The 14,720-nt window shown below is 37.9% G+C and overlaps 1 protein-coding gene across 1 annotated transcript in view; it reads right to left on the reverse strand.

Annotated features, from left to right (window-relative positions):
- Positions 1-3,810: 3,810 nt before the first annotated feature.
- Positions 3,811-14,720, reverse strand: part of LOC128513463 (protein unc-13 homolog A) — a 50,583-nt gene continuing 39,673 nt past the window's right edge. The window contains exons 33-42 of the mRNA XM_053487211.1: positions 12,699-12,787; positions 12,266-12,415; positions 11,872-11,995; positions 10,809-10,865; positions 10,601-10,681; positions 10,023-10,170; positions 9,620-9,676; positions 6,262-6,354; positions 5,972-6,131; positions 3,811-4,859 (exon numbers count right to left, since the gene is read on the reverse strand). Of these exons, the coding sequence (XP_053343186.1) occupies positions 4,568-4,859; positions 5,972-6,131; positions 6,262-6,354; positions 9,620-9,676; positions 10,023-10,170; positions 10,601-10,681; positions 10,809-10,865; positions 11,872-11,995; positions 12,266-12,415; positions 12,699-12,787 (1,251 nt within the window). The 3' untranslated portion in view covers positions 3,811-4,567. The remainder of the gene's footprint in view (positions 4,860-5,971; positions 6,132-6,261; positions 6,355-9,619; positions 9,677-10,022; positions 10,171-10,600; positions 10,682-10,808; positions 10,866-11,871; positions 11,996-12,265; positions 12,416-12,698; positions 12,788-14,720) is intronic.

Consider the following 14,720-nt stretch of genomic DNA (forward strand, 5'->3'; position numbering starts at 1 on the left):
GCTCAGCAATATTTTGTGGCAATAAAATGAAGTCAGCTGGATGTACTGAATGATCAGGTAATGACACTAAACAAGTTTTTCATTCCCTGATTCTGTGTTTGTATTTCAAAAAGTGAGGCTTAGGGAATAATTTTCACATTTGAATTCGCCTCCACATTTTGCACCATAATCAAATAAACAAGTGGTCAAATGGAATATTAGAGTTTGCAAGTTTTTTGTACAGTAGCTGTTTCTGCTCCTGTAAGATCCTGGTTAAAAGCAGTATGTACAATACTAAACTGGTAGCCACAAGCTTTTCTTTACCATATCAGGAACATTAGTCGCAATGCTTAAAAATGAAGTAAACTTTAAACCCCAAGTAAGTCTTGGCTGGTCAACAAAAATTTGAGATTATTTACTATACTATTCTTTTAAGCATAGCACTTTTTTTTTTTAGTTTGCTCATCCCCTAATTGTTTCCCACAAATAAAGGCTATTGTGAGACATTTAAAGCTGTGTTGGATTTCGTTTAGACATTGATGCCCACTGCAGTGTTTTAAAGAGACCTACGGCTTCTTAATTCTTTAACTCGATCCATTTTGTTATCTTGCTTCCAAACAGTAATTAAATAAGGATGTGCGAGCTATTTGTGCTGAAACCCTCGGCCTTGTAAACATTTAATTTAATATTCTAGTCCAAAGCTAACCACTGTGACTGGGTTTAATTGCACTATGGTTTAGGTGTAAAAACAGCAAACGTGGATGGCTATGTATCCATGACTGGCTGTCTTCCCTCACAAGCCCACATATATAGCCCTCAAAGAGGCAAGAACACTTCTGGAATTGATCATTAGGTGAATGAAAAGTGCAGGAACAGCACTAATGATGCACTTCAGTTTATTGGAACAGCCACTTAACACTTAAGTAACTGATATAAAATCAGTATTCTGTGCTTCCTGCTGTTCCTAAATGCGCAAACACTAGTTTGTGAAAACTAACGTAATGCACACACTTATAGTGACTTATTGTTGCTTGTATAGGCCAGTGCATCTCCCTGGATGGATGGCTGACTTAGAGACTATTTTTGGCCTGTGTGTGTTTCAGGTTTACTCCTTACACGGCTCTGTTTTCGTCTCAGACTATAGTATTGCTTTAGAATTAGGACAAAAACAACTTTACACTAGGTTACAACACAGGCAAAGTGCAGTTGTGCCCACATGCCACAGACATATAGACTGGTTCATTGATAATCTAACAAGGATGGACTTAAACATGACATAGACAGTGCTTGTATTTGGCAGAATCCTGGACTAAACATCCAGCCACACTGAACTCTATAGAGAAACACTAGTAGAAAAGTGCAGTGTGAACTCTTGCATTGAATTACACACCATTGATACTTTTCTTTTTGAAAATCCAGTCTGGAGTCGACCAATTTTAATGAATTTCTGTGAGATGCTGGAGAGGCACTCGTTCATTCATTCATGAAAAAAAACCTCTTCCATGCATGAAAGGAAGGAAAAAGTAGTGGGCATTGATACATACTGTATTTTTTCTTTTATATCTGGCTATGTAGCACAAGCTAACCTGACAGGATTTCAGAAGTGCTCATTAATTAATATTTAAAAATCTTAATTTTAGCCTGCTAATGCCAGTTTTCATTACTAATACATAGCCAACAGTAGCTAAGATGACAAGATATTTAATGCGTATTAAAAATATTTTGGCTAAAACATGAGCTAACCCGGCAGGGTTTTCATGTCTAATTTATAGCTGTCCAGTGAGCTAACATGACAGGATTTCCAGGAGGAAAAACGTCATATAACTCAAAATATATATTGGTTTTAAAAAAAAAGGCAAAATTGACAAATTTTCCTAGGAAATTTTAGTGGAGATTCATAAATGTATAAAATAAATAAACACTTGCTAGCCAGTGCTAGCTACCTAAAATGAACTAGGCTGACAGGATTTTTTTTTAAGTCAGATAGCTGGACAACCTGACAGGATTTCTGAAAGTATGTACTGTATTTTTATTTTTTTACTTTTAGATAGCTGGCTAAATCAATTAATTGAATTTTAAGACAATTTGAGAAGATGAATGCAAAAATATTCTTTGCTAACATAGAATTCTAGCCAGGTTAAGCTAACCTGAAAGATTTTCTGAGAGGATTATTTAGCATTGCATATGAATAATGTTCATTGGTGAGTCAGGTAGCCAATGTGAGCTAACTAACAGAATGTCTGAGAAGATGTTAAAGCTAATAAATAATTTGATAGAGAGGATAAAATTAGTAAACTAAGCAGTAATGCTGTTACTTTTTACACAAATAGATAGCATAAATGAACTGACAAGATTTTTAAGAGGATATTCATAAACATTCATAATACATTGAGTATTATGAATGTTTATGAATATCCTCTTAAAAATCTTGTCAGTTTATTTATGCTATCTACTAAGCCATTTAGCTAGCCCAAATAAGCTAACCTGACAGGATGTCTGAGATTTTAAAAGTCATATTGTTCTTGTCAATATTTTTTAAAAAAGAAAAGTAAGTTAATTGTGCAGGATTTGTGAAATTATTTAGGCCATGTTCATGAATGTTAATAATCATAACTGCCAACATTACAATTTCTGACAGGATTTTAAAGCCAAATTCATTAACTTTCTTATTCCTCACGACTAACCTGAGACAGATTTCTCCATTCAATTTCATTTCTAACATCTCTATTAATGTTTTTGTGTATTAGAACAATGAATCTGTATATTATATTACAAAAAGGCTGGGTGATGTAACACCAGAGAGCACCAAGATGTTTAAAAAGACATCTTTGCAAAGTTTGTAATACATGTTGTTTTCAATGTAGAGCAGATATTAAACGTATTATTAATAAACCTAAAAAAGATGTATATTTTATATTTAGCAGGTAAAATCAAAGGGAAAAGCTTTTTATGGGTCAATTTAAGTAACAGATGTTTGTTGAAGTCTCTTCTCAGTCAATATTCACTGGGCAATATTTTCTGAGACTAGAACATTGGTGGCTCAGTGGTAGGTCTCTCGTCTGCCATGGAGAAGGCCCGGGTTTGATTCCCAGCCACTGGATGCAGTATCAGCCCCAAGCCTGGATAAAATGGGAGGTAATAAGGAAGGGCATCTGCTGTAAAACCTGTGCCTCGTTGTTGTGCGGGTTAAACGGTCTGCTGTGGCGATCCCTTGATGGAAGCAGCCGAAAGACTAGCAACAAATGCTTTTCTGAGACTCGTGTGTATCATTATTACTGATGATCAGCAGCAGATTGGTAGATATAATCTTTTAAACTTTACTCCTTTCCATTATTTAACATTTAAAAAATATATATTTTTATTTCTTTAAATCACGCCCTCACACTTTGGGTGACACTTCATTAAACCTAAATATTGTGAAACGCAAACTGTATATTATATATTATTATAATTTTTCCCCCATATTATCCCATCCCATTTAATCCAATTTCCATAAATTCAAGGGCTACAACAACATCAACATATCCAGGAACCGTAGAACACACAAAATCAAACAAACCTAAAGCTCCATAATGCACAGCAGCGGAGGCGAGCATGAGAAGAGAATCACAGTGTTGAAGTGGCTAGGCTTCATCATGCACAATGCAACAGAGAACAGTAAAAACAAAATGTTTTGACGGACGAATAAAAAGACCTGACTGGGACGGGACGTAAAAACATGCAACAGAGGCTTAAGTGCAAAGTTAAGCTTCCAAAACAACATGAAAAATATTGAGCCCCATCATGTTTTGGAATATCTTTTTTTTTTTTTTTTTTTTTTTTTAAAGTTGTCTGGTTATAAAACATAAGTAAAGGAGAAAGTACATGAACTTCATGTATCTCCTGTAAGCAGCAATGCATTGTGGGTAAGCAGGTAGGAGCAGCATGCTGGTCTACACATGTAAGAGAAGAAAGCAGTGTGATGACTCAAGCCATGCAAGAAACGCTAAAATAGCGTTAAAGCGTAGCTTTTGCCCATTGCACATGTGAGTATGAACTAATGCTTTTAACAGTGACTTTTTTATGACAGGGTCAAAAAGGTTGCGGCACGTTGGAGGATTTGTACTGTATGTGTGATATACATATGGCATTTATCGTTCTCAATGTGTATGGCAATTATCACTCTCAATATGTATGGCATTTTTCACATCATTCTCCATTTTAAATAAGCTCTGAGGCATGCTTATGTTTACTGTAGAATCAGAATGTAAAAAGGATACTGGATGTAAAATGGGTGTGTGTCTATACTGTTGGATTTTAGGATGTCACAGCAGAGTTCCCTTTACAAAAAAAGGCAAAGATGAAAGAGCAACACCTCTGACATCATTATTTGCTTGAATCAGGTTTGATTGCTTTAGTGTTTATGCAGAGATTTAGGTTATGCCACTGGTGAGGCACAACAGTGTTTCTTCAACTCAAATTGGTCTCTATACAAGTTTGCTGAACTGAGTGTTTTCTGTTCACTTGTAGCCTGATTGTGTGTGTTGATGTGTGCATCTTTCCATTTCCTGTGCGTGTATACAGTGTGTGGACAAAGAACTCCAGCCTCCTAACTCCCTCGGCCCTCCTCGGCCGAGCGCTGGTCTGATTTGAGCTTCACAAACTCTTTGGCCACATCATCGTTGTTGCGCTGTGAGAGGATTCGCAGCACAGTAAGGCCTGTCTCATCCATGTGCACACGTTTGCCCAGGGGTAACCAGAAGGCTCCACCACCTCGCAATGCAGGGTCTTTTAGCTGCAGCACGGCCATGCCGACTGTACGGTCCTCTCGGGCAAAGCAGTAGTCCTTCACACACACGTGTAGTTCGTAGCCCTCAGGTCCCAGTTCACTGCCCAGGACACTACAGAAAGACAAGGGAATGGGCAAAAAAGAAAATTTTGTTTAAGAGTTGTCCACATTCCCCCTATTTCTAAGCTGCCCCAATGTAAGAATTACTAAATATAGTCATCTATTGGGTTCTGCATTTTAGCAGACACTTAACTGCTTAAATGTGCATTAAGCCATATCCCATGAGAGGAAGTCCTGTTATTTAGTCCAACAGCAGAACCTTAAGTGATATTACATTCAAACAACAGTTCCACAAACACCATTTACACTGGTGGAACTGATTAGCCGTGACTGGTCAAAGTGGGTAACCGACAGTTAGTGTAAATGAAGTAGTTTTAAAGTAGTCTTACCGGTACTGTGTAAAAAAAAAAGAAGAAGAAGAAACCATAGAGGTGGTGGTTTTCTAAGAAACTTATGAGATTTACTTTATTTTTTCAATAATTCCGTGAAAAAAAATCAAATTTCCATGTTTTTGAATTTCCCAAACAACTTTAAATGGAAAGCTAGTATGGTAGGGTGTACAATCCATTGTTCAACACACCTTTGATCAGGGGTTAGGGAAGGATTTGGGATTCAGCCTTGTAGAAGCTAGTTAGCTTTGTAGCTTCTGTTAGCCAGGCACAGAACAACATTGGCGAAGCAAGAAGCAAGTGCTTCCGTTTTGGGTTTTGAATGTAGGTTTTTTGCAGCCAGCTGCTCTACCCTCTTTCCGGTATAGTGGACCGTACCCACCTACTTTTTAGCCACGGTGGTGATCAACAGTAAGTGTACTGTAATTAACGATTGTTAATTACAGATTGCCTGTGACGTGGAGTGATACATTTAGTTAAATGTCCCAGTGCTTTTATGCTCTATATCAACACTTGTTGTTACACTTGGAACTAACTGTTGTATAATATAAAATAGCATGACATATTATTTAGTCACTAAACACATCTCACATCACTGTTTTAAGATTTCTTAAATAAATTAAAAAGTGGCAATAATGTACGCTACAAAATAAGGCTGTGCTAACTTTAACATGGTTTTCAGTCATTCTTAACCACATTAAGATTTTTAGGTTTCATTAATTAATAAATAAACTATGATCTACATAATTCTGCATTTTAAAAAGCAAAAACGTACAACTGGAAGGCCTCTCCAAATTTCGGCGACCAGCTGTTGTTCTTGGACTTGGTGGCGAACTTTCTCTTCTTGTCGCTGAGGTGGGGTCCAATGATGTAGACCTCCACGAAGGGTCGGAAAATGCCCTGAGTCTGCCATCGCAGGTCATTTGCTGCCACCACTGACAACCAAACGCACACACATCACTACCAAGCGTAAGGATTAAAAAAAGGTTCCATTCACAGATTCATAAGTCATTAGTCAAATGCAAAGTTCCACAGAGCAATAATAAGTGTGAGGGAATTTTTAACCTTTAATATTAATTTTGTGTCCTCCTGTGTTGGGGTCGCTGAGGATCTCCAGTGTCATGCACACCTCTCCCACGGGGTCATCCACACCTGAGGCTGAAAGGGAAACAATCAAAAACTGTGGTTTAGAATAATATATTTTACAGAATGTAAACAGTTTTACAGAACTTTACAGTGGGAGAAATTCATTTATTTTTATATTTAGTATACACTCGCTGGCCACTTCATTACAAGAGAATGATCTGAATAAGATAAAATATCTTATATCAAGTCTTGTTTTCTGCTGTGACATTTAGATGGTAAAGTCAAAATTTGGGGTGAACATCATGAGAGCTTGCATCCATCCTGCCAGTGGGTCAGGCTGGTGGTGGTAGAATAATGGTATGGGGATATTTTTCTGGCACACTTTGGGCCCCTCAGTACCAGCTGAGCATGGTTTAAAAGCTACAGCCTACCTGAGTATTATTCCTGACCATGTCCATTCCTTCATTACCACAGGTTAACTGGCCATGTCACAAGGCTAAAATCATCTCAAACACTTTAGTGTGAGTTCACTGTATTTAAATGGCCTCCACTGTTACCAGATCTCAATTCAGTAGAGCACCTTTGGAATGTGGAGGAACGGGAGATTCAGATCATGCATGTACAGATGATAAAACATCTAAGGAATGTATCCAGCACCTTGTTGTATGCCACAAAGAATTAAGGCAGTTGTAAAGGCAAAATGAGGTCCAACCCAGTCGTAGCAAGGTGTAATGAAGTGGCTGGTGAGTGTATGTACAGTATATAATCACTTTTCACCTACTATCCTTCCTTCACCTTTCAAGCTCTTATTTACTTAATGGTTTACTCAATGAGAATACAGAAAGAAAAACTGTGTTTCTGTTTCTAGAAATAGGCTGCATTTACTGTAGCATCAAATGCAGAATCGGCTTTTACACAATAAAAATCATTATATTGGTGATGAATAAGTGATAAATCTAAAGCTTCAGAGCTGGAACAAATTCAAATAGCACTGTTTCAGGTAAAAAAAAAAACACATATAAACGAGAATTAATTATCTTTATATTGCTTGATATAGTGGGGATGATTCCAGGGAACCATGGGATGAACCAGAAGAATGAAATTTGTGCAGATCTGATGGCTTACGAGTTAAAAACGTTATTAAAGGAGAACAAATTCAGAAAGTGATAGTCTTTTTTTTTTTTTTAACATCATAAAATACATGAGCCAATCATGTCCTGATAAGCAAATGAAACTCATGGAACTCTGGTTTACCAGGAGTTGTTGTTGGAGTTGTGTAGGGTTTTAGTTAATTATTAAATAAATCTGGATTTTAGATTGTTAAAATTAGAAAATTTGAAAATTGTCCTAAGGATTGTCCACGCCCTCTAGCCAAAAATCACAGACAAATAAACTTTTTGTAATCCATGTCTTGTTAGGTTTCGCTTCATTTTGTGCAATGTAATCCCATCACGAGCTGCATATGTTCTATCGCTCATCTCTGTCCTACAGCAACATTGCTTTAAGTCGAAATGAAAAACATTACTTGCTTATGAAATGCCTGCTTATAAAAGTGCTGTGTTTTAATTTGAATCCACCAGATGGTGCTCTAGTCCTTTGCCTGTGACCTGGAGCCACATTTCAAAAGCCTTAATAAAGCCTGAGTCCGATGCCAACAGATATACTGGGTATGAATGAATTGTATTGGACAGCAAAGCTGAGACTTCACTTCCATTCACTGATTAAAGTATCACAATGACTGAATCAAATAACGTCAATTAAGTAATCCGCTAAAGAAAAACACAGCCATAAAACAGTGCTGTGAAGGTCCTGCGTTAGCAGTAAACGCTCGCTCACACTCACTATGAAGAGATCAGCACAGTGATGGGCTTCTGCATTAACAGAAATTAAATTGAGCAGTCTGAATGTGTGCCAAGCTTTATGCTAGTCTGTGACCTTTGTTGCCTTTTCAAGACCTGCTCTCTATTACAGCTAATTGACACTAAATAGACGAGACACACCCAGACAGATTTATATGCCTTTTCCGTCAATACACTTGGAGTGCTGTTCAGGGAAGTCCAATATTCCTGTAATATTTAAAATTGCTTCTAGCCCTATAAGGATTATACAAGAGGTGTTCAAATCAAACCAGGACTTTTGATTGCACAGATTAACAGAACTCAGTTATGAGCGAAAAAATAACTACCTTTTTCTCTACATAATCCTCTTCTACACTAATACACTTATCCCAGGATTTCACTAGTGCTTGTACAGTGTCATTGTAGAAAGTTTTCTCAGTACGCCGGAGCCATGATTGGACTGCCTGATTCATGTCTGAAACTCTAGCCTTCTGGGAACTTCTTTAATGGCTCATGTGAAAATGGCTGAGAGTGGGTTCAAGACTGGGGGTGTTTCATTAACTAGCCAAGGTCTGTAATGTGCAAGTGGTGGTGGTGAATGAATTTGTGTACAGTTCCCCACAGACAGATGCGTCTCTTCCACAAGTTAGTGACAAGTTATCCATTAATTTACAAGGACCTGGTGTTCCACTTGGTAACAGTTGCAGTGAACTCTTAGCAACCTCAACCGGGATCATCATTTACGGATGAACTGCCTTCTGTAAAACATTTGCACTGCTCTACGAGTTCACGTACTATGCTTGACTGTTTCATGACTCACATCAAAAGTCCTGGTTTGACTTGAGCGCCCTTCGTACTGTACAGTATATACAGTATTACCATGCAATGTATCTGGGGTAGTTTCTTGGAATAAATATATATTTATATTTATTCCAGCCCTGAAATTAGCTCCGCCACCCCCTTAAAACATGAATTTTACAAATTTTACCTAAAAAATTACAAAATCAACATTTAGACAACAACTGCATGCAAAATGACAAAATGAATGGTCCTAATGAATTTATGTTAGCATTAGTAATGTACTCCATTCCATAAATAGCTGATTTATGGTTTTAGTCATTAGGTTTAAAAATTCTTTTCACACTGTCCATGTATTTAAATAGCTTATTATTTAAAAAGTTGCCGTCATGTTGCCATAATGACATGCTGCCTAAATGACAGACAGTACCAACCCTGATGGTGCAGGAACAACACCTGAGAACCGATTGTAGTAGATTGTACTCTACATTATTAAAGGGTTCTTTGGTTGGCTTAATAGTTCTTGTTCTTTAAAGAAATTAGCAGATTTGGAATTTTTAGTTTCTACACAATCTTTATCAAAGTTATAAAAGTTATCAAAGTTGGCTGTTTAAAACTTGCTTCATCCAAACTGTTCTGTTTGCATATTAATTTGTTTTATATCATGCCTGTGCAGGGAACAACAGACAAGACACACATACCCTTCTCTGGGTATACATCCTCGCTGGGAGTGCACCTCACTCCTTTACCTCCATGAACTAGTAGAGTGGCAGAGAGAGAGAGAGAGAGAGAAAGAGAGAGAAAGAGAGAGAGAGATTGAAAACAAATACTGCTGGAAAACACATTAGTATCTGAATAAGATGCTGACATGTGAACATAAAAGATGTTGACAGCAGTACAAAAGGCAGACAGTTTGCACAGCGCACACAGCGATGTAGTGAGCATTATTACATGAAAACCGAGAGAGACAAAGAAAAGCTGAAAGTACAATGTGAAAGAGAGAGAGAAGGTAGACTGGAACCAGGATGAAAGCAGAAAAAATAGGGAGGTTTTATAGCAGCATACATAAAAAAAAAAAAACACAGTATGTATAAATGAATTTACCCTGATTGTGCTGTGACTGGACGAATTTGCGGATGAGTTTGTCCGTGGCTTGTGTGTAGAGTGACAGAGCGTAGCGCAGAGACTGCAGGTCTGGACTTTTCTCCAAAAATGTCTTCTTCAGACCCACACCACCGGCATGGAAGTATTGCTATTAAACACGCACACAATGTTTATATACACGCACACAAATACTTATATTTTGGTCATTTTTAGACATTCAAGTTGGCCCTTTTTTGTGAGCATGTACAAGGGGCGTTCGAGTCAATCCAGGATATTATCCATGCAGAATATAACAAAAACCATAAAAATATGGTGCTTTTATTGACAATGGATGACATCCGGGACTTATCCTTTAATTAAATACAAAAGCTCTTTGTCTTAGAATTTGTCAAACAGATTCTCCCCTAATGTGACCCCAGTTTAAAAAGATTTCATCCCCTGGCTTGTTCCTTAGCTCCACCCAACTGTGCTCAGAACAATGCATTGACTAAGGGGGTTGAAGCATTAACAAACATTTTGTGTGTCTGTACAGGACATTTACATGAGCCCAGAGTGGAGTAAATGCTGTGTGTCTTTACCTTTATGGTGTCCAATGCTAATTCAATAACTGCACACTGTTTGGGGCTGAGTGCCTTGGCCTCCTCTCGCACCATGTGCTCCTAAAAAAACAAATCGTTAACAAATTGATCAGCTGCTTCCTGATGTATCCATGCAAATGTTTAAGAATTATGCCTTTTTATTACTATTATTGATCGTTATTAGTATGCACAGTTGTTGTGTGTCTACCTTTAGCTTGGAGAGCTGACCCAATTCTTTAGCAGCATTAAAGATGAGCTGTGTGCCCTGAAAAAGACGACACACATTTACACACTTTTACTGGAAGGATTTCTCTCTCTGACCAATACCCTCAATCTATCTTTCATACTCACACACAGTCCCAGAGCGCATGCTTTTTCCGCCCGATCTGAGTTTATTATGTCCATATTGCATTAGATAAGGAACACATCTCTCCTTTTTTAAGTAAATATAGTGTAGAAGGCAGACTAGATTATGTTTGTGTTCCTCATCAGTTGTTTGAGCTTAGCAGGAAGGAGCTCATTACTAGCAGAGAGCATGCATGATCAGCCAGCTCTCTAGAAAGTATTACAGCATGGCAAATCCAGAGCTATCTGTACTCTGGGTAAGTGCCTGTATCCATTTCCCATTACATGACACTAATTTGAAATTTCTCTAAAGGTTATGGGGTGGTAGCTTGTGATGGTACAGGTTTTCAAAAACTATTTTAAATGTCTCTAGTCCTGTCTCTGTGTACACAGACCAATACAACCTCCAACATGGTGAGTTTGTTTGCCTGAAAAAAATGGAAGCAAATGGCAGAAATTTGGGAAGCTAAATATCTCTAAAACTTGGTGTAATGACTCCAGCTATAACTTAGACTCAACCAACAACTGAAGTGATGCCTCAAGTGATGGCTAAAATAGAAACTCGAGTGATGCCCTTCAAATGAAGACTCGACCAGAATTTCAACTGATACCTTAAGAGCTGCCTCAAGTCAGGCCTCAAATGGAGATTCAGTTGATGCCTCAAATGATGCTCAAGTGATACCTCAAATGGAGACTTAAATAATATTCTCAAGAAATACCTCAACTGATGCCTCAAATGGAAACTCAAGTGATTCCTCCAATGAAGTTTCAAATGGAGCCTCAAGCAACGACTCAAGAGACAGTTTTTGATAACTGTGTTTAACCAATAAATTATTGCTCTATTTAAGCTCCACTTTGGAACCTGCATCCTTAAGTATGGTTAAGAGAAATGTTATGCCCTTAAAAGGACCATTATAGACACTCACTGTTTGGTCAGTAAGTGGGGGAAGAACAATGGTTTTCTCCATGGTGTTCATGACCAGTTTCCACAGCTCCTTGAGGACCCGCTTCAGCACCGTCTTTTCACAGATCTTTGCAAATAATGTCAAACTAAAAGAAAGAGAGAAACCGGAGGATGAAAATGTATTCAGGTGCCTTTCAGAGTTATGAAGGCCCGAAGCAAAACACTTTGAGTCTTCATACAAAAGACCCAGCATGAACCCAGACAAGCCAACATTTCATTACCACTGCATTTCTATCTAATTAATTCATTAAATAAATCATTTATGTATGGTGCTTTGCAGATCCACAAAGTGCTAGCTTCATGCTGATGCACAGCATTCATTTACAAAGTGTCTGAGAACAAAGTGTGTGTCTCACTTGCTATCCAGGAAGTCCATAATGGGTTGAAGCACATTGTCAGCGTCCTGTGTGAGGCTGCCATTTCCATTAGCAGGGACGTTCGCACCCTTTACCTGGCTCAGGATGTCACCCATCTGTTTCACACTCTGCTCGATGTGAGGCTGGAAACTACACACAAACACACACAGAACACTCAGTCACATACTTACACTCTGTACAAGGTTGTTGGAATCCATGACAACTAGAATGAATACCATTTTCACTAGGCCTAGATAAGAGTTTGATTTGGACATGGAAATATAAGAAAAATATAAGTTGTTACAAGTGCAAAAGTTTGTACACCCTTACAAATGTCATTACTTATATTCAAACACATGTCAAGACATTAAACTATTTTGTGACATGGTGCTAAGCGGAGCACTGTGTTTTCACTATAGCATGGCTATCCCACCTGACCGCAAAGATCCTGCTCAGGTCGTCCATCACGTTGTTCAGTTTGACCTGCAGCTCCTTTAAGAAGTCACTGGCTTCCACGTTCAGCTGTGGAGCAAAGAATACACAGGTAAATCCCTGACCATGGGCATTAATGGGCAAACCTGTTAGCCTGAAAACCTAAAAGCAAAAACAGTCAGTTACATAAGCAAAAATAGTCAATTAGGTGTGAAAGAATTGGAGATGTGTACCCATTTTATCCTACATATTTAAATATTTTATTATCTAATATACTTTGAGCACAGTGTGTGTTAATCTGCAATTATAATAAATACAGTGGAACCTCGGATTGCGAGTAAATATTTTAAATAAATTTTGACTTGAAAAACGAACAAGTCTTGGTTTACGAGTACCGAGTATCATGCATCACACATGCCCTTCTTGTTTTTGACGCCGAACGTCACATGATCACAACTGAGCCAACGGTTTTTCTCTCTCTTGCGTTGCGGAATTGTGGGTAATCCAATCCCCTGCTGGGTCTTAGTGCCTATCTGTAAGGCATAAAACTGATTGACTTCAAGCACAGTACAATAATGAAACTTCTAGCTGTATGTGCGTGATGGCTCAGACCGCCCTGCAGTCGTTCCCATGAACATTTGAACATTTGATGCAACGCCTGATCCTTGAAAATCTGTGTAGCAGGGAAATAGAGAAATAAAGAGAGATTTTTTTCTGTTATTCTGAACAACCAAAAGTCTCGCCCCTCCCATAATGAAGAAAAAAATGTTAAAAAAGTAATAAAATAAGTGTGCTGTGATTTAAGTTGAACCAGTTTCCATAAGGACATGATGCTATTGCAAAAGACTCACCTCATCGATGAGTATTTGTCTAATTGCTTACATTGTCCTACATTTTAAGTATCTTATCCTAAGTAAAGTATGGACCATTATTCAAACTTTAATTTTAATATGCATTTCTTTAACTGTCAGTAAAAGTTTGTTCATTTCACAGATTGTGTAATACTCCTTAAATATTTGTGTATGCTGGTAAAGAGGACTGGGGCGGTAAACGTTATGTCATGCAGTAATTACTATGCATGAAGTGTCACAGGGTAACAGGTGGATAAGAGGGCTCGCTGCAGAGGAGGGAATGACTAAGAGCTTCTGAAAGAGACAGCATGAGTGGGAGTTTTTACCAGAGTGTGACTCAGAAAAGAGGGCACGATCGATGAATGAGAAAGCGAGAGAGGTTGGTAAACGACGGATAGATTTAAATGATCACCAGGAAATTGGAGTGATGGTGAAATGAGAGATAAATCTGAAACTAGCTGAACAGACGGTGCCAATCTTTAAGCGCCAGGGTGCTATAGAAACAACTTCTTGTACTAAACCCCCCTAAGGAGCACAAGGCTGTTTGTACAAGGAATTAAGAGCATTTTAATTAAACAAAAATATATCTTTTATGTCAAGTAAGCAGTCCTCACACAATATGGTCTCCTCACAGACAGCTTCAATTCGAAGCTGATGTAAAGTAAACTTAATGCTATATGATGGGATATAAAAAGAATTATATATGCACTACTGTGCAGAAGTCTTGAGCTATCTATCATTTCTTCATATTTTGCTTCCAAAAAGATTTTTCTTGAGATTTTCTTGTGTTTTTAATGTAGTCTTGAGGAATAGTTCTCCGGGCTTCAGAAGAATGTTTTTTGTTTGTTAAGCCACAAAAACTTAACCAGTGGTTTCTTAACCAGTGAGAAACAGGTGCAAATAATGTCAGATGATCAGGCCAGTGATTAGTATACTGGTGATGCTCAATGCTGGGTGGTTGGAACAGACGAGAGGGGAAATGAGGTTGCTTTTAAGGTTGTTCAGTACATAAAGAACTAATTCCTTAAAATTGTAGCTTTTTTCAGCATTCCGCAGTAAAACATTTGTTCCTGTTTCTTTAATTCAATCTACATCATTTCATTTAATATACAGAAACGATGGGTGGCTCATGAATTTTGCACAGTATTCGTGTATGTAAACAATACACCAAA

This window comes from Clarias gariepinus, chromosome 25 (genome assembly GCF_024256425.1).
Source record: "Clarias gariepinus isolate MV-2021 ecotype Netherlands chromosome 25, CGAR_prim_01v2, whole genome shotgun sequence".
In the NCBI taxonomy this organism is placed as follows: Eukaryota; Metazoa; Chordata; class Actinopteri; order Siluriformes; family Clariidae; genus Clarias; species Clarias gariepinus.